At 45.4% G+C, this 24,347-nt stretch overlaps 1 protein-coding gene across 11 annotated transcripts in view; it reads left to right on the top strand.

The window, feature by feature from the left end:
• LOC126334745 (uncharacterized) overlaps positions 1-24,347 on the top strand; it is a 636,264-nt gene continuing 611,917 nt past the window's right edge. For 7 of the 11 annotated variants that reach the window (XM_049997299.1, XM_049997301.1, XM_049997306.1 and 4 more), the window contains exon 1: positions 47-433. In XM_049997299.1, coding sequence (XP_049853256.1) covers positions 331-433 — 103 coding nt within the window. In that variant the 5' untranslated portion in view covers positions 47-330. Of the gene's footprint in view, positions 434-24,347 lie in introns of all 11 variants that reach the window. The other 4 variants (XM_049997303.1, XM_049997294.1, XM_049997304.1 and 1 more) reach the window with 4 other exon arrangements.

The following is a 24,347-nucleotide window of genomic DNA, read 5'->3' as shown; positions in this document are numbered from 1 at the left end:
ACCTGTTTATCGATAGCGTATCAACGCTACAGTCAGTGTACGAAGAGCTGGAGAGTGGTAATGTTTGAGTGTTTGACGTATGACTTCGCGGCTGGATTTACTTCACAATGAATGTCGAGAGAAGTGGTTCACAGAAACACTAGCCTTGTGTTTATACGGATCTTTCCGAATGAATAGTGTTGTGTAAATCGAGCGTTTCCTCATCGGCAATGCGATTCAAGTGTGCTTTGCCACAATGCATACCAGTTACATGTAGTGGTGTACGGGTTGCTCGTTTTTATTTTTGCTTAGGTCAGTTGAAGTAATGAGAATTTCGGAAGAAAAGGCATAATGTCTAACACCATGGTGAAAACTCCGCGTATATTGTATGTGTATCTGGCGTTCTATCTTCTGCACATCTGCAGCGGTTTTCCAGTGGATGTACGCACACAAGGTAAGTTCCCCTTACATGTTGCTAGTATACACATTGTAATTGTTGTAAATACATTTAAAGACCACGGAATAGTGCTTTGATGCACAATTTTCTTGTTTGTGTGGCGAGTTTCATAATATTGTTTGTTGGTACTAGAGAGCAGTAGGCGTTACTTAATGCTAAATGAACTGTTTAATCTAATTTAATGCAAATAAAAGATAAATTGAGCATCACCGTCGCTGGAGTGACATGAAACGTGTTACAGAGATGTTCACAACTCTTTTTTTTTTGTTGACTTCAAGCATACACATTTTTTAGCCATCACAAATAAATGTACTGACACACATAACAAGGTAACATTTTTTTCTTTGTCATACATACTGTTTAGGGCATACATTCGTAAGTTTTCAGATCAAAATTATTGTAATCAGATTACAAAACACAAGTGACTGCTAACAATTTATTTGTTAATTAAGTTATTTATTTCAGTTCAATTCATTTTAGATTTTTATGTCTTCTTAAGCTAGAAACCGAGATAAGGCATCATATGGTTCACAACTCAAAGACAATTTCAGTGTAATTTCTCTTTAGAACAGAGAAGAATCTTTTTCGTTAGAGATTAAATGTGTAACTCTGTTTGTCGCTTCAGGGACAGAAACTATCCTTAAACTATATTTATTCCTTTGGATGTCAAGTGATACATAGAAATAGTAATATGCAGGAAGTAATGGGGGAGTATTGCAGCGGAAATATAATTAAATGTAGAAGGAAATTCATTATGAAGCTGTAATAACATTCTTGTTATGCATTAAGGGTAAATGTTTATGTGTATAGTATTGTTCGTGCAGGAGAGAACAGTCGATGCCAGTTTGAACCCATAAAAATAAATACCTGCCATCCAGACTTGCAAACAGTTTTCAAAAATAATAGGAGTAATTTGAATCTTATGTTGAATACTATGTGTGAATTTTATTTTAGTATCGTCTCATCAGGGGAACAACAAATGTTCCATCTGTCTGAGGTTGTCTTATGAAAATAGTGTGTTTTTAAATTGCACTTGGACAGAAAGAAATGTACATCAACCTGCAGCTAGTCACTGTAGAATGACATAAGCAACCACAGAAATACAGCAAGAGGCGGCAGCGTTTTCGAAAAGTCAGTAATGTAATTACTATTTACCCTCCTTTGTGTGCACGATCGTCTGCTAGTGTTAATCCGTCACTACCTGCAGCTGGATGCGTGTTTAGTCCATATTTTGCCATAATTATTGCTTCCATTTCAAAATCTTCCTCGTAATTTGATCAAATTGATTGTTGCTGACGTGAAAATGTCACTTTCTCGCACTCTCGAGGTGAAGGGCTTATATGTTGAGCCAAATAACGATTTAACGATAAGATAATCTCTGGTCCACGTGCGTTAGAGTCTACTCACCCTAAAGTAGGCATATCTATTATCACTTTTCGTACCCATAAAATAGTCAACGGACAGTAAGTAATATGACAGGACCTCACCGTGATAAACGTACGGCCAGTTTCCAAGTGTGCTGCTGGCAACCTACCAGCGATTATAATCTTCGCTGTTTTTATCCATCCATTTGTGAATTCATATACGACCGGTGGCTGCACCTTCCATCTGGTGGTGCTGTTTCGTACATGTAATGTACCACGGTCAGTGTCAAGGTCGTAAGTTGATCGGGTCTTCCAAATTTGTGATGTTGCTTTGTATGTCAGGCTAAAGGGGACGACAGGCAAAGTAGTAACAATAAAATCTCACAAGAGAGCTCAGTCCTCAGAAGGTGATTCAGACACTCTTTCCCAATATGAAAGTTCGTAATCTTAAACTTAATTGTGCACAGATTTTTTTCCCCTCTTTTTTTTATTGAAAGCGGATGTTAACGTTTGACAAAACGTAGGCTATGTAAAAGTTGCACTAGGATTCGTATTCTGAGCTATTCTGTTACCATCTAGCTTAAAAGGCTGTATGAGCTATGTGTTACAAGGATTTCTTTGACTGGCGAAAGCCAACGCGATAGCGTAACGATTAGATTAGTGAGTTGTAACTATGACACTAACACACAAATACTAGTCATATACACTGAGATCATACGTTAATTATCGTGTGAACCAACGGTTTGGCGACCATGATCAAAATTCTCGCAACCTTTCGATCTAAGTTTGAGTTTATGTCCACCCTCACCCGCCGACCCCCGGCAGCGAAGAAACAGAATTAACATCACAAATGCGAACTGTCACTCGATGTACTTTGTCTTCGGCAGGCAATAGTTTTCACGTAAAATGTTTGCTTTATCGCAGATTATAGTAGGGTGTCCCAAAAATCGTGCAGTGTTGGATGATTTTCAGCAGGTGCGTAACCGCTTAGTTATATGACTCTTCGTGCGCGCTTACAGTTGTTAAGAGCAGCGCCACAGTTTTTGTGTATGCTTCTCAGTGCCTTGATAGTTTCAAGATATTGGTATAACAAATACAACTTTGGATCGCAAATGGCGCTAGAATTATTGATGCTCATTGACACAGACCGGATCGAAAAGGTTCCCTGTTAACTGCCACTGCTGAGGGAACACTCCATATACAAGCCAAGAGGGGAATGGAGAGAGAGTTCAACGTCCCGACGACGTTTTAAGGTTGTTGAGTACAGCACGATAGTGCGTTGAGCAGGAAATCGACGCCGACGTTTTACTTTTTCAAAACACCATCCCAGTATTTGCTTGATGTCGTCTAAGGGAGCTACTTGTAACTTAAATTCAGCTGACTGGGCGGCTATTGAACCTCTAGTTCCTCCAAATTTAATGATGTTCAAAATTCATCCTGGTGTTTAATGCCGTAGCCACTGCGCCACCAACAGTCTTGAATCCATAAAACCCTGATTAAGTGTGTGACTACCCGAGAATTATTGCACCGCACCTGTAGATCAGAGTATGAAATTGTGCCGACTGTGACTTCGTAATCCTCACTGTCACCGGATAGAGCGATTGTAGTAGGTAACTTGAAAAGTGATACTGGAAGGAAATTACGTCGCTAGAATTTGATCAGAAAGTGAAGAAGAGGGATTACTTTTAGTACCTGATCACTTGATTGTGCGTTAGTTTCCAATGTTAAAAAAAAAAAAAAAATCACTCCGTAGTTTCTCATAACGTTAGGCCGTATGACACTGTTGGTGGTTATATGTCCGTTGGTTGGGGACTAACCTAACCTAAAGTACGGCTCCTCCTCAACTCGGCGGCCCAAGCGGCTGCTTGTTTCTCGTGGTCCTTTAAACCACCTATGCGTAAAACCGAGATGCTAGATGACTCTAAATGGCCAGGAGAGGGTCTTCAGTTTTCGAAACTTTAACGCGCGCGCAGTAAACTGTGCATCGAACAATATGTGGCGCATGTCAGGTACTGTGCTGTTCTGCCGTGCGTCGCAACTCACGCTCCTGTACAGAATCTGTGTGACAGAAACACGCGCTGCCCTTCATTATCCTGCGTGTGCTTGGTCTAACAGTATACTGTGATTGGCACACCCACCCCTTCCCTGTCCCTGGAGGTACCTTATGAAATTCTGGATTAGTTGCCTCGAGACTCTTGAGCGGAAGAATTTCCGATTCCTATCTGCAGTTACACAGCTGACAGAGCGCGAGAGACGCAGTGTGGCAGTATAGAGGGAGAGAGCGGAGACGATTCCGCACGCGAGCCTAGTGACTGTCAGTTGCAGCAGACATGGAACGAGGCCAGCAGAATTCCCGAACGCTGCGTGTGGGCTTGCGGCGAGCGCTTCGCAGCCCATGCTATTGAGGACCTGGCAGAGTTCGACGAGGGTTCATGATAGCGAACAGAGCGCCAGTGGAGCTTGCACGTAAGTTTCAGGTATGACCGTGTACCTAATACATACGAAGAAGTGCAAATTGTGTGATATCTTCGCGAAAAGAAATTCAGTCGTACTGCATCGACCTGGACAGGAACGTTGATATCAGGTAATCCAACTCCACAGAAGCGACATTTTTTTGAACGAAATGGCAATAAAGACAGGAAGACGTATTGTTGCTGCACACAGTCATCCCATAACGATGCTCTCTGTGGCACAGTTCAGAATCGTCCCCTTGTCGTCACTGACGCAGGCTGATGTGGAAAAACACCGTTATTTGCTGATTGGGAAATGTCTCAGTGCGTTGGCTATCGATACACGTTGCAGTTCAGTTGCTTTCATAGGGATTACAGAAGTGTCTGTATTTTCCTCGTGAGTGAATTTCAACCCTAGTATCTCTGGAAACCAACAGTGTCCAGTCGGCACTGCTTACATATAGTCTAGAATATCTTTTATGGTGAAGACCGACAGCCTTCGTTATTGCAGTGAACTTGTTTCACAGCTGTATTTACAAAATATACCAGTTTAAGTATTCACAAACGTTATATTCACCTTTTCTAGATATTCGAAATGTAATTGGAAATGTGGACAACTTTATTCTTTAAAAATGTTCTTAGATCAAACTTTTCTATTGTAGTAATTAGATTGAGATGAATCAAATCATTTGCATTTTACTGTTGTAATCTGTCAGTATCACGGGTTGTTAAAAAAACAGGTTCTCACCTTAAGAGCGACAGCCTGATTAATTTGCATCCCCCCCCCCCCCCCCCACACACACACACACACACACACAAAAAAAAAAAATCCTCTGTTGCTGGTATTGCTCTCAAATTTGTTTACATGTAGAGCTGTATCTGAACTGTATAAGCCACCATATGATGTGTATTAGAGGGGTCATATTGTACAAGTATCAACCCATCTTATACCATTCACGGATTATGTAGGCTTCTCATTTGCGTGGTGAAACGCAGTTCCTCTGGCGACCCTGTTATTTTATCCGTAGATTAGAGTGTATGCCTTGTACCTCTATCTGATAATAGTGAGTTTTGTTCACTGTATTTCCGCACTTAAATTATTCGTGTTTTAATGCTAGGATGAAGATAGTGTACCAGACATCATTCTTACCAGATGTCGGAAACAGCATGAAACCACACTTGATCGTCAATTTGGTAGCCGGATTCCATATTGTCAGTGGCTCAGAGAGGGGTTCAACGTGCAGTAATAAAAAATTGTTATCTTTTTCCCAGCAACGCAAAATGTCTGACAGATAGCGAAGCAAGTTTGAAATCTAATTTAAAATCATTTCTCCTGGATAACTCCTTCTGTTCCATTGAAGAATTTCTGCTTAAAAACTGGTAACCAGTAAAAAAAAACAACATATTTTTAAGTGTAGCTGCATGAGTGGGCATAAAATGATATGTTCATTAAGGTCAGCACTAATTATGTATACAGGTCCTGTAAACTGATTCGTTCATCATTTCGACAAAGAAACCGTTTAGATGATCTATGTAACTGACTAACTAACAAAGTAAATAACTTGATCTGGTTCACGACCATGTCCCGCAAAAAAGCTTTATAATTTTTTGATTCAGAAAAGCGTTTGTCAGTTTGTGACAACCATTTAAAATTGCTGAGTATCGGTCCAGGTTTGTGACTGGGTTCAGGACTTCAGAAAGAACTCAACATGTCGGTTTTAACGGAACAAAATCGACAGCTGCAAAGGTAATTTCAGATGAACCTCAAGAAAGTGTGAAAGAATCTTTACTGTTTACCATATCTGTAAATGATATAGTGGATAATGTCGTAAGCTCCGTAAGACTCCTCGCAGGTGATGTGGTTGTGTATAAGAAGACTGTAGCAAACTGCAGGAAGACCTTTAGGGGATTAATGGTTGCTGTAGGATCTGGCAGTTGATCCTGAACGTAAAAAGAAGTGACTTATTGCGTATAGACGAAGAAATCCACTACTGTACAACTGTTCTATTGGTGACAAATTACTTGAACAGTAAATACCGTAAAACACCAAGGAGTAATCATGCGGAGCGACCTTAAGTGGAATGACCACTTAAATCAAATGATAGGAAGAGCAGATGCGAGGCTGAGATTCATAGGAGGAGGAGACTAGTGTCTAGCGTTCCGTCGACAACGAGATCATTGGAGATTGAGCTCAAGCTCGAATTGTGGAAGGATGGAGAGGGAAATCGGCCTTGTCCTTTCAGAGGAACCATCCCAGCATTTTCCTGAAGCAAATCTAAATCAGGATGGCCGGAAGCGGGTTTAAGCCGCCATCCTGCCACATGCGAGTGCAGTGTGCTAACCACTGCGACACCTCGCTCGGTTTTATAGGAAGACTGATGGGCATGTAATTCTTCCACAAAAGAAGTAGCTTGCAAAGCACTTGTTCAACCGTCTGGGACTCGTACCAGCTTGGTACAATAGAAGAGTATGAAATATTGGAGAGCGGTGCGACCCATCATGGGATCGTTTAGTCAGCGCGAGAGCTCTACGGAGTTGCTCAACAAATCCCAATGGTAGACGCTGCAAAAGAGGCGTCGTGCGTCACGCAAGTGGAACAGGGAAAGGGGCCAGAAGTACAGTCCACTGCACAGTGTACGAGTCAGTAATGAGACTGACAACACTGCGTGCAACCTGCCAACGCTGTGTTGCTCTGGCCGGCCGGAGTGGCCTAGCGGTTCTAGGCGCTTCAGCCTGGAACCGCGCGATCGCTACGGTCGCAGGTTTGAATCCTGCCTTGGGCATGGATGTGTGTGATGTCCTTAGGCTCGTTAGGTTTAAGTAGTTCTAGGGGATTGATGACCTCAGATGTTAAGTCCCTTAGTGCTCAGAGACATTTGAACCATTTTTTTTGTGTTGCTCTACTTGTGTAGACCAGTGTGTTCGTCCCTTCCAGAAGTTCAGTGCGAGTTTGTTCCGCTCAGCCACCACGTGTTTCTTGACAGCACCATCGACGCTGTTTGTGCTTTTGTTGTATGTTAGGACAATGGTAAAGCTGAATTTAGAGCAACGGTATGCCATCAAGTTTTGTGTTAAACTTAGGGATTCCGAGAATGTGACCATTGACAAGCTGCACGAGGTCTATGGGGTACATTCCTTATCAAGAAAACAAGTCTTTCGCCTGCACAAATCATTTTTGAAAGGCCCAGAACACATTGAAGATGAACTTCGCTCAGGGAGACCTTCAACTTCAAAAAGTGACGAAAACGTGTGCGTGCGCTTGTGAAATCAGACCGACGTTTAACAATAAGGATGATGAGTGACCTGTTAAACACTTTCACCGTACAGCATGTTTTGATTGAAATTATGCACACGCGCAAGGTTTGTGCAAAAATGGTGCCTAAAAACCTCACAACTGAGCAGTACAGTGGAGGAAACGCGTCCCTTTGAACTTCTTGAGAGGATTGCCAACGACCACGAATGGTTCAGTTACGTGATCATAGGTGACAGATCATGGATTTTTGGATAAGATCCTGAGACTAAGCAGCAAAGTAGGGAATGGCACAGTGAGACATCACCTCGACCGAAAAAAATATGTAATGGCTAAATCGAAGATCACAACAATGATTTTCTTTACAATAGGGGTAGAACTTGTCTCTTCGGGACAAATCGTCAAACAAGCGTTTTACAAAGTGTCCTTTAAAGATCCAGGAACAGAGGAATCGAGTTAGCCCAGACATTACAGACAAGTGGATCCTGCACCATAACAACGCCCCATGTCACACGGGCGCTTCAATCACGAAATTTTTGACCTCAAAAGACATCCCTGTTGTTGCACAGCCCGCCTGTTCACCTGATCTGAGTCCTAGTTACTTTTTTTCACGAAATTGAAAAACGAAGTTCAAGGGCGTCATGAATTCATTCTGAAGGCAATTCAAACGAATGTGACCGACATGTTCAAGGTCCTACGAGCCTTTCAGCGCTGGTACCAAGACCAGGAACGACGAGTCAGGCGGTGTATAGCCGCCGAACGGAACTGCTTTGAAGGAAACAATGTTGTTGTTTTTTTTAATTGTGGTAGGTTGAAAAGCAGTTTCATTACTTTTCTCACACATCTCGTAAGATGACTTGCAGAGTATATAGGGTGAAAAGTGTTTAAACCGACAAACTCTGGGAGGTTGTAGGGCACACCAAAACAAATATTTTCCCCTAATGTCATTTTTCCTACGAGGAGTATTTAAACCGGTAGAGGAAGATTTCTCTGGCGGCGAATTAAATAAACCAACAAACACTTTTCCATTTTTTTGTGACCAAGAGACAACACATTAACACAACCAAATTTCAATTACAGTAGATTTTCAAAAATACCTACATTGACACGTAAACAAAGGTTACACCGTCGGATCATGTTCTGTCTGACATGGGCAAAAACCGCAGGAGTATCCTGAATTGTTCCTGCTGCTGCTGCTACTATCCGGGCAACCAGATCCTCTTCTGATGCAACAGGAGTTGCGTAAACAAGGCTGCGCATCTCTCTCCACACAGAAAAGTCCAGAGGGCTCATATCTGGGGATCGAGCAGGCCATGGTACGGGACCACCTCTGCCAATCCACGTTTCTGGGATCTGTCGGTCTAGGAATCGACGCATACGACGACTGAAATGTGCCGGCGCCCCGTCATGTTGGAACCACATGCGTTGTCTTGTAGGGAGCGGGACGTCTTCCAACAATTCTGGTAATGCTCCGTCGTGAAAACTGTAGTAGTGCCTGCCATTTAATGCTCTAGGTAGCACATACGGCCCAATTAAACAGTCCCCAATAAAACCGACCCACATATTAACGGAAAACCGCACTTGATGTGCGCTATTAACTGTGGCATGTGGGTTATCTTAACTCCAAACACGTGAATTGTGCATACTGAAGATTCTACCACGCCCGAACGTTGCTTCATCGGTAAACAGCACAGAGGATGGAAATGTAGAATGCATTTAACACTGTTCAATGTACCACTGCGAAAACTGTGCTCTGGGTGGATAACCAACTGGTTCCAGGTTGTGGACACACTGTAAGTAAAATGGACGTAACAACTGCTTCCGAAGGACTGTTCTTACATTCTGATTCGTCCCCATGTTACGTGCAATTGCACGAGTGCTGATTGAAGGATCCCGCGCCACATGCTGCAAGACAGCTTCCTCAACTTGCAGCTTTCTTAGCGTGCGTCGGCGTCCCTGTCCAGGTAACCTGCTAAATGACCCGGTCTCACGCAGACGTTGGTACACAGCAGCAAAGGTTGTATGATGCGGGATACGGCGATTAGGATATTGTTGTTGATAAACCCGCTGTGCAGCTCGTCCGTTAGTAAACAGAGACAGTGCACAACTACACTGGTGGACAGCAGTTGCCTACAACTGAAGAGCGTAATACGCCGTCAAACAACTGACGATCGTAATACGGCCTGTAAGAGCGTAATATGGCCTCCACCGGTTTAAAGAATCCTCATAGGAAAAATTGACACTAGGGAAAAATATTTGTTTTGATGCCCCCTACAACCTTCCAGAGTCTGTCGGTCTAAATACGAGGGTTGTTTTTTAGGTAAGGGCCGTTCGCGCATATAGTCCCGTAGTTCGCGCGGACGCCGCAACAAGCCACCGCGCCACTTCTGGCATCCTTCCCGTTCACACTGATGCAAGTTGCAGCTCTGTAGCTGACGTGTACGCATCGCTGTGCTTCTTATAATGTTTACGATTATTAAATCGCCCACCGCGTGTGAGAAACGGTCAGTGATACATTTTTTGAGCGCGAGAAGCCTATCAGCTGCAGAAATTCATTGTCAGTTAACAGAAGTTTATGGTTAGGTTAGTGTAGTTTAACGTTCCGTCGACAACGAGGTCATTAGAGACGGAGCACAAGCTCGGGTTAGGGAAGGATGGGGAAGGAAATCGGCCATGCCCTTTCAAAGGAACCATCCCGGCATTTGCCTGAAACGATTTAGGGAATCACGGAAAACCTAAATCAGGATGGCTGGAGACGGGATTGAACCGTCGTCCTCCCGAATGCGAGTCCAGTGTGCTAACCACTGCGCCATCTCGCTCGGTCAGAAGTTTATGGCTTGAATGCAATGAGTGAAAGTAAAGTGCGTCAATGGGTTAGAGAGTTTAAAAATGGCCTTCAAAACGTCCATGACTAAGAACGCTGAGGCCGGCTCTCTGGGTGCACTGATGATTTGGTGGCTGCAGTCGAAACAAAGATGCGTGAGGACAGAAGATTCAAAATTTCCACTCTTTCTTTGGAATTTCCACAAGTTTCAAGATCGGTTTTTGTACAGAATTGCGTCTGAAAACCCAAACTTTAAGAAACTGTGTTCTCGGTGGGTACCCAGACTCCTCACAGAGGACCGCAAAGGGAAGAGATTTGCCACTTCATTGGACTTTTTGATTCATTACGAGGAAGAAGGGGGTGACATGTTGAGTCAAATTGTCACTGGAGATGATTTGACAGATGCTGTCAAAGTGCAAGATTATGGCAACTGTGTTCTGTGACCGGCGCGGTGTTTAGCTAGTGGACTTTATGCCACAAGGAACGACAATCAACTCAGATGCCTACTGTGCAACTCTAAAGAAGATCCGCAGAGCAATTCAAAACAAAAGGTGCGGCATGCTGACAAAAGGAGTTTTGCTTCTGCACGATAACGCCAGGGCTTACACCTCTCAAAAGACTCGGGGTTTGGTTGATTCTTTTGGCTGGGAAGTTTTGGACCAAGCACCATACAGCCCCGATCTTGCTCCTAGCGATTTTCACCTTTTCTGGTACCTGAAACACCATCTTGGCGGGCAGCGCTTCAATGACGACGATGAAGTGAAAGCGGCCGTGAACTCTTGGCTGTCGCAGCAGGCGGCCGAATTCTTTGAAGAGGGAATTAAAAACTTAGTTGTACGGTATGAGAAGTGCTTAAATAAACAAGGCAACTATGTAGAAAAATAGGTAAAATTGTGTAGAATCAGAAAATAAAAGTTTTTTTTACAAAAGTATTTGTATCTTTTTTTAAAAATAAAACGGCCCTTACTTAAAAAACAACCCTTGTACTTTTCACCTTGTAGATAATATACTAGCGGCTCCGGTGAACCGCGTGTTGTTTTGATGAGGTACTCTTATCGATCCCTCAGTAAACGCTGACGTAAGGAGTTAAACCAACAGCACCCCGATTACAACGTGGTGGCGCGGTGTCCGTGGAGCAGGCGAGCTGCAGAGCGCGGTAACGGGAGGCGAGCGGTTAGAGGCGGTCGGCGACGGCAGGCGTGTGCACGTGTAGGCGCCCGAGAGCGGCTGTGCGCGGCTCCGTATTGACCGCCCTGCACGCTTCCCGCCGCACGCTTCCCTTCGCCGAGCCGAGCCGAGCAAACAGCCGCACCGCAGCGTGGAGCTCACAGGCTCTGAGCTCGTTTTCTGTACAGCCGGCTTATCCATGCAGCACGTGGCACGGAGCCCGCGCTGTCAGTGGTGCCACAATGCGTTGTTTATTTTATCACGCTTCTGTTAGTTCGCTTTCTTGTCTGTTCGCTGTACAGATTTTGCAATTGATTCTATACCAACTTACCGGTGAGCCAGAGACTTGAAATTGTACCTGCAGCTCAGAACTGGGTGACAATGCAATAGTAATGCGCTTTCTTGTCTGTCTGATCCACCTAGCTTCGGTGGTGGAAGAGGTGAAAAGAATTGGCAAAGCATGGTATTGTGGCTGGGCCGCAGGATCGGTGTTGTTGTGTTGGCAGAAGAGCCAACACCGCGTTACAAGAGGAGGCCGAAATGCACGCGTTTAGCTCACGCAGGCTGGCGTGAGGAGGGAAGGACTATACTGACATGAGGTCTGGAACATCACAAGGAATTAGAATTCAGTAAGCGGACGTAATTAGTTTGATACTTAACTTTAATCAATTAATGATGAACGTCGCTCTTGACGGTACAAATGGCTCTGAGCACTATGGGACTTAACGTCTGTGGTCATCAGTCCTCTAGAATTTGGAACTACTTAAACCTAACCAACCTAAGGACATCACACACATCTATGCCCGAGGCAGGATTCGAACCTGCGACCGTAGCGGTCACGCGGTTCCAGACGAAGCGCCTAGAACCGCACGGCCACACGGGCCGGCTGACAGTACACGAGTCACAATATTATCTGTTCAGAAGACATAGTAACTACATATGGCGCATTGCTAGGTCGTAGCAAATGACGTAGCTGAAGGTTATGCTAAACTGTCGCCGCGCAGGATTAGCCGAGCGGTCTAAGGCGCTGCAGCCACGGACTGTGAGGCTGGTCCCGGCGGAGGTTCGAGTCCTCCCTCGGGCATGGGTGTGTGTGTTTGTCCTTAGGATAATTTAGGTTAAGTAGTGTGTAAGCTTAGGGACTGATGACCTTCGCAGTTAAGCCCCGTAAGATTTCACATTCATTTGAACATTTTTTTGCTAAACCGTCGGTAGTAAAGTCGGCTGTACAACTGGGGCGAGTGCTAGGGAGTCTCTCTAGACTAGACCTGCCGTGTGGCGGCGCTCGGTCTGCAATCGCCGATAGTGGCGACACGCGGTTCCAACGTATACTACCGGACCGCGGCCGATTTAAAGGCTACCACCTAGCAAGTGTGGTGTCTGGCGGTGACAGTACAGGTGTATTGTGCGAGTAGTATCGGAATTTGTTCCAGGCGATGTGCGAGCGGGTGGGCGCATATGAGCAGAGAGAGAAGGGAAGAGGGGATGGATAGAGCTTGTATGTCTAGTACAAGTGCCACAGTGATTTTAAACTAAATTTCCGATGACCCACAGCTTCGAAATTTTAAACATTACTTAGAAGTTGACGACAATGCAATATGAACTCGCTTTCTTGTGGCGTATTCCACTCCCATTCCCTCTTCCCCCCCCCCCCCCCCCCTTACCCTCCCTCGGTCCAGTAGCAAATGTAAGCTCGAATCACTGATTTTCACCATGCTACTTTTCGTCATGTACACAGGAGGAAGCATTTTATTGGTTGAGACAGGTGAAGAAAAACCGAAATAAACCTGAAATTTACCACGCATCGCAGTTGTATTCCCATCAAAATATTTGAAATCAGTTGAATATTTTCAGGTATACAAATCTAAAAAGTAGTAAATAATTATGTAAACAACAATAAATGTTTAATGGTTCAAATGGCTCTGAGCACTATGGGACTTAACTTCTGAGGTCATCAGTCCCCTAGAACTTAGAACTACTTAAACCTAACTAACCTAAGGACATCACACACATCCATGCCAGAGGCAGGATTAGAACCTGCGACCGTAGCGGTCGCGCGGTTCCAAACTGAAGCGCCTAGAACCGCTCGGCCACAACAGCCGGCAATAAATGTTTAATATACCACGTTTTCGTGGGCAACGGCCTTGCCGCAGTGGATACACCGGTTCCCGTGAGATCACCGAAGTTTAGCGCTGTTGGGCGTGGTCGGCACTTTGATGGGTGACCATCCAGGCCGCCATGCGCTATTGCCATTTTTCGGGTTGCAGTCAGCCTCGTGATGCCAATTGAGGAGCTGCTCGACCGAATAGTAGCGACTTCGGTCAAGAATACCATCGTAACGACCGGGAGAACGGTATGCTGACCACACACTCCTCCTATCCGCACCCTCCGCTGAGGATGACACGGCGGTCGGGTGATCCCGATAGGCCACTCGTGGCCACGTTTTTAAATTGTACTGAAAAATAGAAAATAATTTCTCCAAGCCCTCGACAAAAAAATGGTTCAAATGGCTCTGAGCACTATGGGACTCAACTGCTCTGGTCATTAGTCCCCTAGAACTTAGAACTACTTAAACCTAACTAACCTAAGGACATCACACACATCCATGCCCGAGGCAGGATTCGAACCTGCGACCGTAGAAGTCGCACGGCAAGCCCTCGACAGATGCCTTACCCACATACAGATAGTTCTGAAAATTTTTGACTGTGAATTTGTCATAGCTATGAAAGTACTTGTAAGATTTATAACGATACACGAGGGGCCGTTCCAGTATATAGTTGATGCATGAATAGTTAACCTCCTTGCTATAACATCTGCCTTACTTTTTTTTCATTTTTAAATCTTACAAGTATTTTCATAGCTATTAAAAATTGAAATCACAAATTATGAGGACTACCTGTATACGGTTTGTAATCTATGCGGGGCTAGGGGAAATTATTTTACACTTTTTAGTCCGATTGTTCTGCACTTGGCCTACATGTAGCCAAGGTTGTTGCTACTACGCTGCAGAAGTTTCCCTTACGCATCATCCATAAAGTCCCGATCTCTCCCCAGCTATTGTCATATCTTTGCAGCCTCGGAGAAAGAAATTCGTGGCCTTCTATTTGCCTCAAGCGAAGAGGTGCGCGCCAGTGTACGATCATTATTCCGCAGGCAAACATTTCTCCAACAAGGCATTAACCGTCTTCTCTCATAGCAGGAGAAACGCGTTAACAGTTATGGCGATTACTTTTCAAATAATAAACGGTGTACTTAATCTTTTTCCAACTGTCTTCATTTGAGTGCCCCTCACAGAATAAATAGATCGTCTCCGAATAGTATTGTGTTTATAAATGTGTAATTCATTTTTACGCCCCTTTTCTGACGACTTCATCGATTTAAAGGGTCACCTCAGATATTCCCTGAATCGTTTAAGACGTGATTTTGTTTTCACCAAATGAATTGTGAAGAAGTCCTCAGTAACTGGCGTACGGTCTCTTCTCATAACTACATTAATGAAAGAGATATCAGTATCAACTTCGCATTTTCAAACGAACTACAGTACTTTTTGCTCCTAGCATAGTAGTTGTAAAAGAGATGAATACAACGGCACCAATATTGTAGATATCTCATGTTTCAAGTGGATGACACTATTTATAATACTGAAATGATAATTATTTTAGGAGAAAAAATATTATGAAAACAATATATTGAAAACCGAAGTGCGAACTTATTCCCGAGATTTTCTCGTCCCTCTTCATTACAGCAAGTGAGCTGTTCTCAGATTCCCGTAATGTGATACACACATGACGCAATGCATCATTGATAGAAAGAAATATGCGCCGAAGTCTTTATACTGTTCTTTTCCTCCATTAGTGTAACTGCCATTCCGTGAATGGAGATGTTGTTTGACGCCCAAGTGTGCAACTTCTGAAGTAATCCCGGCCGACGCATACAAAGTAAAAACGGCAAGTAGCGATAAGCTCTAAGCTTCTCAAAGGATTACGTTTTACGAAGACTAGGGTTATCGAAGTGACGTAGCACGCAAAGATAAATCACACATACTCCCACCGTCCACATCAACACTGGGCAATATGGGGTAATCTAACTGCTGCCTTGCTGGTGATGAATAATTGGATCATTTGCAGGGACTATATTAGTGAACAGTTTTTACTTTGAGCGTGGAATATCTCGGGAATTTAGTGTGGTTTCTTTACCATGTCAAGAGTAGTTACTGCCCCTTCCTTTATGCAAACGCGCCAGGATCACAGAAATTGCGCAGCAAGTCTTGCAGGTCTACGACGGAAGTACCGCACCACTGTTTCCCAGTCACGAATACATCATGCATTTCGTTTTCTGTACCCCTCGACAGCCCACATTGTAATTTCCTATCATAGTCAGGCTGTCCGTATTTTTCCTTAACGGGAATGGGGTAATTACCCATACAGTATCTTCCTTAGTAAGCAATGCGTTATATGTGCGCAACGAAGTGTTATTTAGCAGTTTATGTTGTACGTTATTGAACGTAGCTCCTATAACAGGTAATTGTAGGCTGTAGAGTACAAAGAAGACGGTACAGTTTACCTAACTAGGCATTACAGTGAGGTACCAAGAAAACTGGAGGTAGTCTCAAATTGTGAATGGAAGCCGTCCTTCCCTTCCTCGGGTCTTCGAATTGACGTACCAGTCAATGTTACGGGAGATACAGATAAAAGTGCACTCCGACCTACGGTGAAACTTTGCATCTTCACCCTCACAAATAACTGCCACCGGTGAAAGAAGCGATAAGCGACAGAAAGAAGTCACGGAGGATTGCAACTGAAACCCGCTGAGCCACCGAGAAAGCGCGTTGGTCCACCTGTGTAACGCAGTAGAGCGGCGATTCTGCGTGGCGTGGATTCGACAGGTCCTTCGTATTGTAAAAGTGAGTGGTGTCTGTTCCGTCTGACATGTACGACTGAACAGGCACCACTCGCGTTGAAGCAGGCGGGACATGTACACTCCTGGAAATGGAAAAAAGAACGCATTGACACCGGTATGTCAGACCCACCATACTTGCTCCGGACACTGCGAGAGGGCTGTACAAGCAATGATCACACGCACGGCACAGCGGACACACCACGAACCGCGGTGTTGGCCGTCGAATGGCGCTAGCTGCGCAGCATTTGTGCACCGCCGCCGTCAGTGTCAGCCAGTTTGCCATGGCATACGGAGCTCCATCGCAGTCTTTAACACTGGTAGCATGCCGCGACAGCGTGGACGTGAACCGTATGTGCAGTTGACGGACTTTGAGCGAGGGCGTATAGTGGGCATGCGGGAGGCCGGGTGGACGTACCGCCGAATTGCTCAACACGCGGGGCGTGAGGTCTCCACAGTACATCGATGTTGCCGCCAGGCACCACTCGCGTTGAAGCAGGCGGGACATGTACACTCCTGGAAATGGAAAAAAGAACACATTGACACCGGTGTGTCAGACCCACCATACTTGCTCCGGACACTGCGAGAGGGCTGTACAAGCAATGATCACACGCACGGCATAGCGGACACACCAGGAACCGCGGTGTTGGCCGTCGAATGGCGCTAGCTGCGCAGCATTTGTGCACTGCCGCCGTCAGTGTCAGCCAGTTTGCCATGGCATACGGAGCTCCATCGCAGTCTTTAACACTGGTAGGATGCCGCGACAGCGTGGACGTGAACCGTATGTGCAGTTGACGGACTTTGAGCGAGGGCGTATAGTGGGCATGCGGGAGGCCGGGTGGACGTACCGCCGAATTGCTCAACACGCGGGGCGTGAGGTCTCCACAGTACATCGATGTTGTCGCCAGTGGTCGGCGGAAGGTGCACGTGCCCGTCGACCTGGGACCGGACCGCACGGATGCACGCCAAGACCGTAGGATCCTACGCAGTGCCGTAGGGGACCGCACCGCCACTTCCCAGCAAATTAGGGACACTGTTGCGCCTGGGGTATCGGCGAGGACCATTCGCAACCGTCTCCATGAAGCTGGGCTACGGTCCCGCACACCGTTAGGCCGTCTTCCGCTCACGCCCCAACATCGTGCAGCCCGCCTCCAGTGGTGTCGCGACAGGCGTGAATGGAGGGACGAATGGAGACGTGTCGTCTTCAGCGATGAGAGTAGCTTCTGCCTTGGTGCCAATGATGGTCGTATGCGTGTTTGGTGCCGTGCAGGTGTGCGCCACAATCAGGACTGCATACGACCGAGGCACACAGGGCCAACACCCGGCATCATGGTGTGGGGAGCGATCTCCTACACTGGCCGTACACCTCTGGTGATCGTCGAGGGGACACTGAATAGTGCACGGTACATCCAAACCGTCATCGAACCCATCGTTCCACCATTCCTAGACCGGCAAGGGAACTTGCTGCTCCAACAGGATAATGGACGTCCGCATGTATCCCGTGCCACCCAACGTGCTCTAGAAGGTGTAAGTCAACTACCCTGGCCAGCAAGATCTCCGGATCTGTCCCCCATTGAGCATGTTTGGGACTGGATGAAGCGTCGTCTCACGCGGTCTGCACGTCCAGCACGAACGCTGGTCCAACTGAGGCGCCAGGTGGAAATGGCATGGCAAGCCGTTCCACAGGACTACATCCAGCATCTCTACGATCGTCTCCATGGGAGAATAGCAGGCGGCATTGCTGCGAAAGGTGGATATACACTGTACTAGTGCCGACATTGTGCATGCTCTGTTGCCTGTGTCTATGTGCCTGTGGTTCTGTCAGTGTGATCATGTGATGTATCTGACCCCAGGAATGTGTCAATAAAGTTTCCCCTTCCTGGGATATTGAATTCACGGTGTTCTTATTTCAATTTCGAGGAGTGTAGATGAATAGGCTAGTTGGGGCGAGAGGAATGGAAAGGAAATGGGATGGGAAGTAACGACTTCCAACTGGACACGGCATTGCTGCAATACAACGGCGAGACGGTTACCGTAACCGCCTCACCCATGCAGACACGCTTTCCATCAGATCCAAATTCCCAACTTCCCGCTTGCCGCACTGCAACGACTCCTGCCCTTTCATCCCCGCAGAGTTCTGATTCCCGTAGTAGTTCGAATGTTGATTGTCCTTCCGCAATGGAACATTTTCATCAGACATACGTTGCGCCCATTGAATTATGGATATGAGTGATGTTTGATGAAAATGTTTCAGTGAGGATGCACACCCAAGTCTGAATTCATACGGGTATCAGAAATCTGCTAGCAGGGGGTTAAGGGGCGGAGGTCGTTGCAGTGTGGCGAGCGGGAAGTAGGGAATTTGGGTAAGATAGAAAGCGAGTCTGTATGGCTGAGGCGGTTAAGGTAACCGTTCTAGAGAAGCGGACCATTCGAGTTCGAGTCCCCATCCGGTACAAATTTTCAACTCTCGCCGTTGCATTGCCCCAATGTCCTGTGCGGCTGGAATACATTATTTCCTTCTTATTTCTTTCTCATCTCGTTTCCTTTCACTCCAACTATTTATGTGTAAGCCTTGGTAGATACCCTGTGTGGCACCAAATGTCTACAAACAGGTCACGCAGTTCTCTTGAATCACGGGCCGGTGATATGTGGACGCAGAGTTGGCACCGTATGGCGTTCCAGATGTGTTCCATCGGGTTGACCTCAGGCGAATTTGGTGGCCACTAAATTAACGTGAGTTCACTATCACGCTCCTCAATCCACTGTTTGCACGATTCTGGTCTTGTGATACGGAGTTACCACGCTCGAAGACGCCGTCGCCGTTGTGGAAGACATAAAACATGAAGGGATGCGGATACTTCCCAATAATCTTTGCTTAGTTCAATGCTTCATTGTGCCTTCGATTATTACCACAGGTCCCGTGAGAGCTCAGGTGCATGTTCCCATTGCACAGTACTGTTGCAACTGGCGTGTGTCCGTAGTGCGGTGAATGTTTCGAACACACGTGCGCCTGGATGATCATCCCGTTCCCTAACAAGGTACTCGTAATAGACGATGTCGTCGGTTCAGCAGCATATAGGGGCTGCGGAGCACTGAACGGTGTGGTTCAAAACACTCGTCCGTCCTGAGCCAACATTGTACTCTGTCATCAGACCTGCCACAGATCCCCGTGTATACACTGATAAGCCAAAACATCTTGACCACTGCGCACCGTGACCTTGGCTGCCGCCTGGTGGCGTTGCGGGTACCTTAAGCGGTAGCAAAAGTAAGTAAGCGGAGCAGACACAGACGAAGGATCATCCTAGCGAAGATATCGGTTAAAAATGGGAAAATCCTTTGAAATAAGCGACTTTGACAAAGTGTATCTCGAAAACGGCGAAGCTGGTCGAACGTTCGCGTGCTACTGTCGTGGGCATCTGCGGAAAGCAGTAGTAAGACAGTGAAACTAGCACTTGGCGCTAAATGGTAGAACGCCCTTGACCCTTCACAGAACTTGGGGTTTGGAGGCTTGTCTGCTGAGTAAAATAGGAGAATTGGCGATGTGTGGCATCTCTGAAACTAGCACTTGGCGCTAAATGGTAGAACGCCTTTGACTCTTCACAGAACTTGAGGTTTGGAGGCTTGTCTGCTGTGTAAAATAGGACAATTGGTGATGTGTGGCATCTCTGCCGAAAGACCGCACTGCTGACGCGTCCCGCACAAGTGTTTCGGAGCACACCGTTCATCGTAAATTGTTGAACGCGGAAGTCAGATGACCAAACGACGACGTCGATTACGATTGCAGTAGGCCCAAGACCATCGGGATTCGACAGTCGATCAACGGAGACGCGTCAGCTCGTCCGGTGAATCACGTTTTCTTTCTTTTATTTATTTATTTATTTATTTATTTATTTTTACATTAAGTCGATGGTCGTCGCCACAAACGCATTCCGCCACGGCCGAAGGCTGGTGGGAGCAGTGTCATGCTGCGGGAGACATTCTGCGCTTCCATGGGAACTGTGGTAGTAATCAAAGACGCGCTGATAGCCGAGAACCACCTGCTTGCTTTCAAGCTTGCTGCCATCCTCCACGGTGATGTCATCTTTCAGCGATATAATTGTCCATGTCTCGGAGTCAGAAGCGTGCTACAGTGGTTTGAAGAGCATTACAGGGAGCCGGACGCGGTGGCCGAGCGGTTCTAGGCGCATCAATCCGGAACGATGCGGCTGCTACGGTCTCAGGTTCGAATCCTGCCTCGGGCATGGATGTGTGTGATGTCCTTAGGTTACTTAGGTTTAAGTAGTTCTAATTTTAGGGGACTGATGACAGCTGTTAAGTCCCATAATGCTTAGAGCCATTTGAACCATTATAGGGAACTCAAGTTGATGTCTCAGTGATCAAGTTCGCCTGATATAATTGCTATAGAACCCGGGTTGCTATCGGGCGCTGTCACCGCCTTCACAAATCAGCGGCGCGTTATTTACGCGAATTATATGACGTGTGCGTAGTCATCTAATGCCACACATCTCCACAAACCTACCAACAAACTGTCTGATCCATGATATGAAGAATCAGTTATGTATTTCGTTCCAAAGTCGGGCAAAAAAACAATTAAGCAGGTGATCATAATGTTTTTGGCTCATCAGTGTAATTCCTCACGGAATGGGCAAGCCTCGACGTTCTGTGATGAGGCGTGGACGTCCAACACCTAGTCGCCTGTTCGTGGTCCCATCGTCCATCAGTCACCTCCACAGATGATCACGACTGTAGGAGGCGAACAACTGACCAGCATCCTCGTTTCAGAGATCCTCGTTCCCAGGCGCCAAGACATGCCAATCTCCCCTTTGTCAAAGTCGCTTATTGCTGTGGACTTCCCCATATGGCACTTACCGTCGCTAGAATGATTCCCCTTTCGTCTCTTTTTCCGCCTGTGCACTTTCCTTACCGTGTCACGTTCCCACAGTGCCAACAGGCGACATTTAGTCTCGCGATGGACAGTTGTCAACGTTTTGACTTGTTCGCAGTATTACAACGGAAACAAAACTAACTTCTACCCTTCCAGTGAATCGTCACACATCTATAATTCTTCTCCACTGCCTTCTATCTCTCGCAGCCTCTCTCCACCCTGCAGAAATTCCTAATGCTGCGATGTCCTTCTCTATGTCATCTTTCCACCTTGTACGAGGTCGGCCCAAAGGTCTTGTTGCCAGGAGAGTTCCTTCAAATGCTTTTTTGGTGATTCTGTTGTTCTCCATTCTGGGAGCATTGTAGTCTCCTCCTTTTTAATTTCTGCATTATAGTGGGTTGCTTCATTAACTGATAAATTTCATTGTTCTTTCGAATTCTCCATACGCCATTCTCCAGCACAGGTCCCCAAATTTTTCTCATTATTTTTCTTTCGAAAACATTCAGTTTTTCTCTCTCATTCTTTGTAAGCGTCCAGCTTTCTGAACCGTACAGTACTATGGGGCAGGTGATAGTGTTGTATATCTTCATCTTTGTGGTGATTGACAAAGCTTTACTTTTAAGTGGGTTGGTTAGTGAGTGCAGACATCTTGATCCTGAGGCTATTCTTTCATTTATATCCACTGTTATGATATTTTTACTGTTGAAACGTGATGCAAGGTATTTAAACTGTGGAACTTTTATGAATTTAGTATGTTGGTCAATTTCAAAGTAAGGATTTGGGTTTATGACTGCCTATTTACATATATTCGGTTTCTCTTGGTTAATCAAAAGCCCGATTTTGCTGGCGCTGTACCTGAGAGATCTGTACATGTCTTTCAGTTCTTCAGTTTCACTCAGCAACACTATATCATCTACATAAGCCAGGAGTTTTACTTCAGTGTGTTCGAATCGGTGAAAATTGTAAAGATGTAAATTACTCTCCCGAACAACTTTCTCTAATGCAAGGTTGAAGAGGACACATGAAAGAGCATCTCCCTGTCGTAAGCCTGTTTTAATTGGGAACGTGGGGGATATGGATCCTTTGAACTTCATTGCTACCTGGGAGCCATCCTTGCACGGTTGTATCATCCTAATGATTTTACTAGGTATACTAAATTCTCGTAATGTCTTGTAGAGGTTACTGCTGTGGATGTTGTCGTAGGCTCGCTGGAAGGCAATGAAGAGACAGTGGATGTGTTTGTTAAATTCCCAGTATTTCTCAAAGATCTCTCGTATAGTAAACAAATTATCATTTGTGGAACGGTTTGTTAGAAATCCAGCCTAGTAATCTTGAATAATGTGTTCTGCGTACGGTTTAAGTTTTTCCAGAATGGTCATTGGCAGGATTTTGTATGTTACGTTGAGCAAACTTATTCCTCTGTGATTCCCACATTCCATTCCGTTTCCTTTCTTGTGTATGGTACAAATTATTGCAGTTTTCCTATCTTCAGGGAGTGTTTCAGTTTTCCAGATCATTGTGATAAGGTTATATATTTCTTTGTGTAATTTGCTTCCGCCCTCTTTTAACATCTCTGCTGATATCTGCTCCTTGCCTGCTGCCTTGCTGTTTTTGAGCTTTTGAATGGAGTGGATCACTTCCTGTTCTGTGGTTCTACATCATTTACTATTAATGTTGTAACTCTCAGACATTGTGTAATTGAAGGTTATGATCGGATCAGTGCAATTTAAAATTTCTGAGAAATAGCACATACATTGGCATTCGCTATAGCTGACATGTTTTGTATACCGCTGTGCCCAGATGGGTAATATCAGGTAAACGAAAGTAAATAAACGTGATCTTTGCGAATGAAAATGTTATGCTAGAGCATAAGCTTAAAACACGTATGTCGTATCCGCACGGTCGTGACAGCACCGATTCACTACGCGGGCGAGGCGAGGAGATACATCACGGGCCGACGGTGGCTCGATAATAGGGAACAGAACCCCGTGTGAGGGAAACCAAATCGCCGTGTGAGTCGTTTTACGGGAAGCAGTGTGTCTGTACGCACGTAGGGGCGAGCACGGGAAGAAGCGCGCAGGCCGCTAACTGCTAAGCACACGCCACAACACGCTTCAAGCCTACTACCGCCCGCAGGTAAACACCTCCGCCAGCGGGTCTGCCCGTAGAACGTGTCGCGTGCGCCCTCCATGGCTTGTTTCCACACTGCCCTGCTGTGTTACCCACGCCAGCTCGTCTGCGCCCATCGTGATATTCGCTGGCGGGGATACTAAAACCTACATTAGGAATGCTTTCATACTATCATTACTGTTTCAGTTAAAACTATACGAATTAGATTCATTTGGTATCAAGAATGTATGTCAATGCATTTTCTTTACCTAGACTGTAGCATAATTTGCAACATAGATTGTACATAAGACTCTAATATACTTCTTCGGATCCATAATGACAGAGCTCACAACGCATTAGACATTGATGGGATGCTGAGTACTCTCACATAATGAAAAAAAGAAGCAGTATCCGATATGTATGATGATCTTGCACGTTTTTAGATAATAACCACATAAACAATGTAACACACCATCTCGCATGACCTGGGAACCAGTTGGAATTGTCCCACTGACGGAAACATAAACTTTCCCATGTCATGCTTATGGTTATTATCTAACGAAGTGTAATCATCATACATATGCAATTCTATCCTTTTTTCGCATTTTTCGCAACATGTGCTCAGCACTACATACATTGTCTAAGATTAAGTTCAGTGATTATGAATTTGAAGATGGCCATTGAACTGGCTGAACAGGTTGTATGTGTAACAACACCTGCGATCTAGGCAATAAAGTATCCTAAAAAGATACTAGACCAACAAATGTAGATGGTCACCTCCTGCTTAACTGACGATGTCAGGTAATCACAATAAATTGTACAGGGACTCGCCGACATTATTTCACAATAATTCTGTAGTAAAAAGGTTTTGTATTTAAAAAGTCTAAAACGACGCGTGCGAACCTTAAAATTTACGAGCGACCCGTGAAATTGTTCTCAACACGAGCGGAAATACAGGACAAGAAT

This window comes from Schistocerca gregaria, chromosome 2 (genome assembly GCF_023897955.1).
Source record: "Schistocerca gregaria isolate iqSchGreg1 chromosome 2, iqSchGreg1.2, whole genome shotgun sequence".
NCBI lineage: Eukaryota > Metazoa > Arthropoda > Insecta > Orthoptera > Acrididae > Schistocerca > Schistocerca gregaria.
Note: the sequence above shows the minus strand (reverse complement) of the source record. Positions and strands in the feature narration are given on the sequence as shown.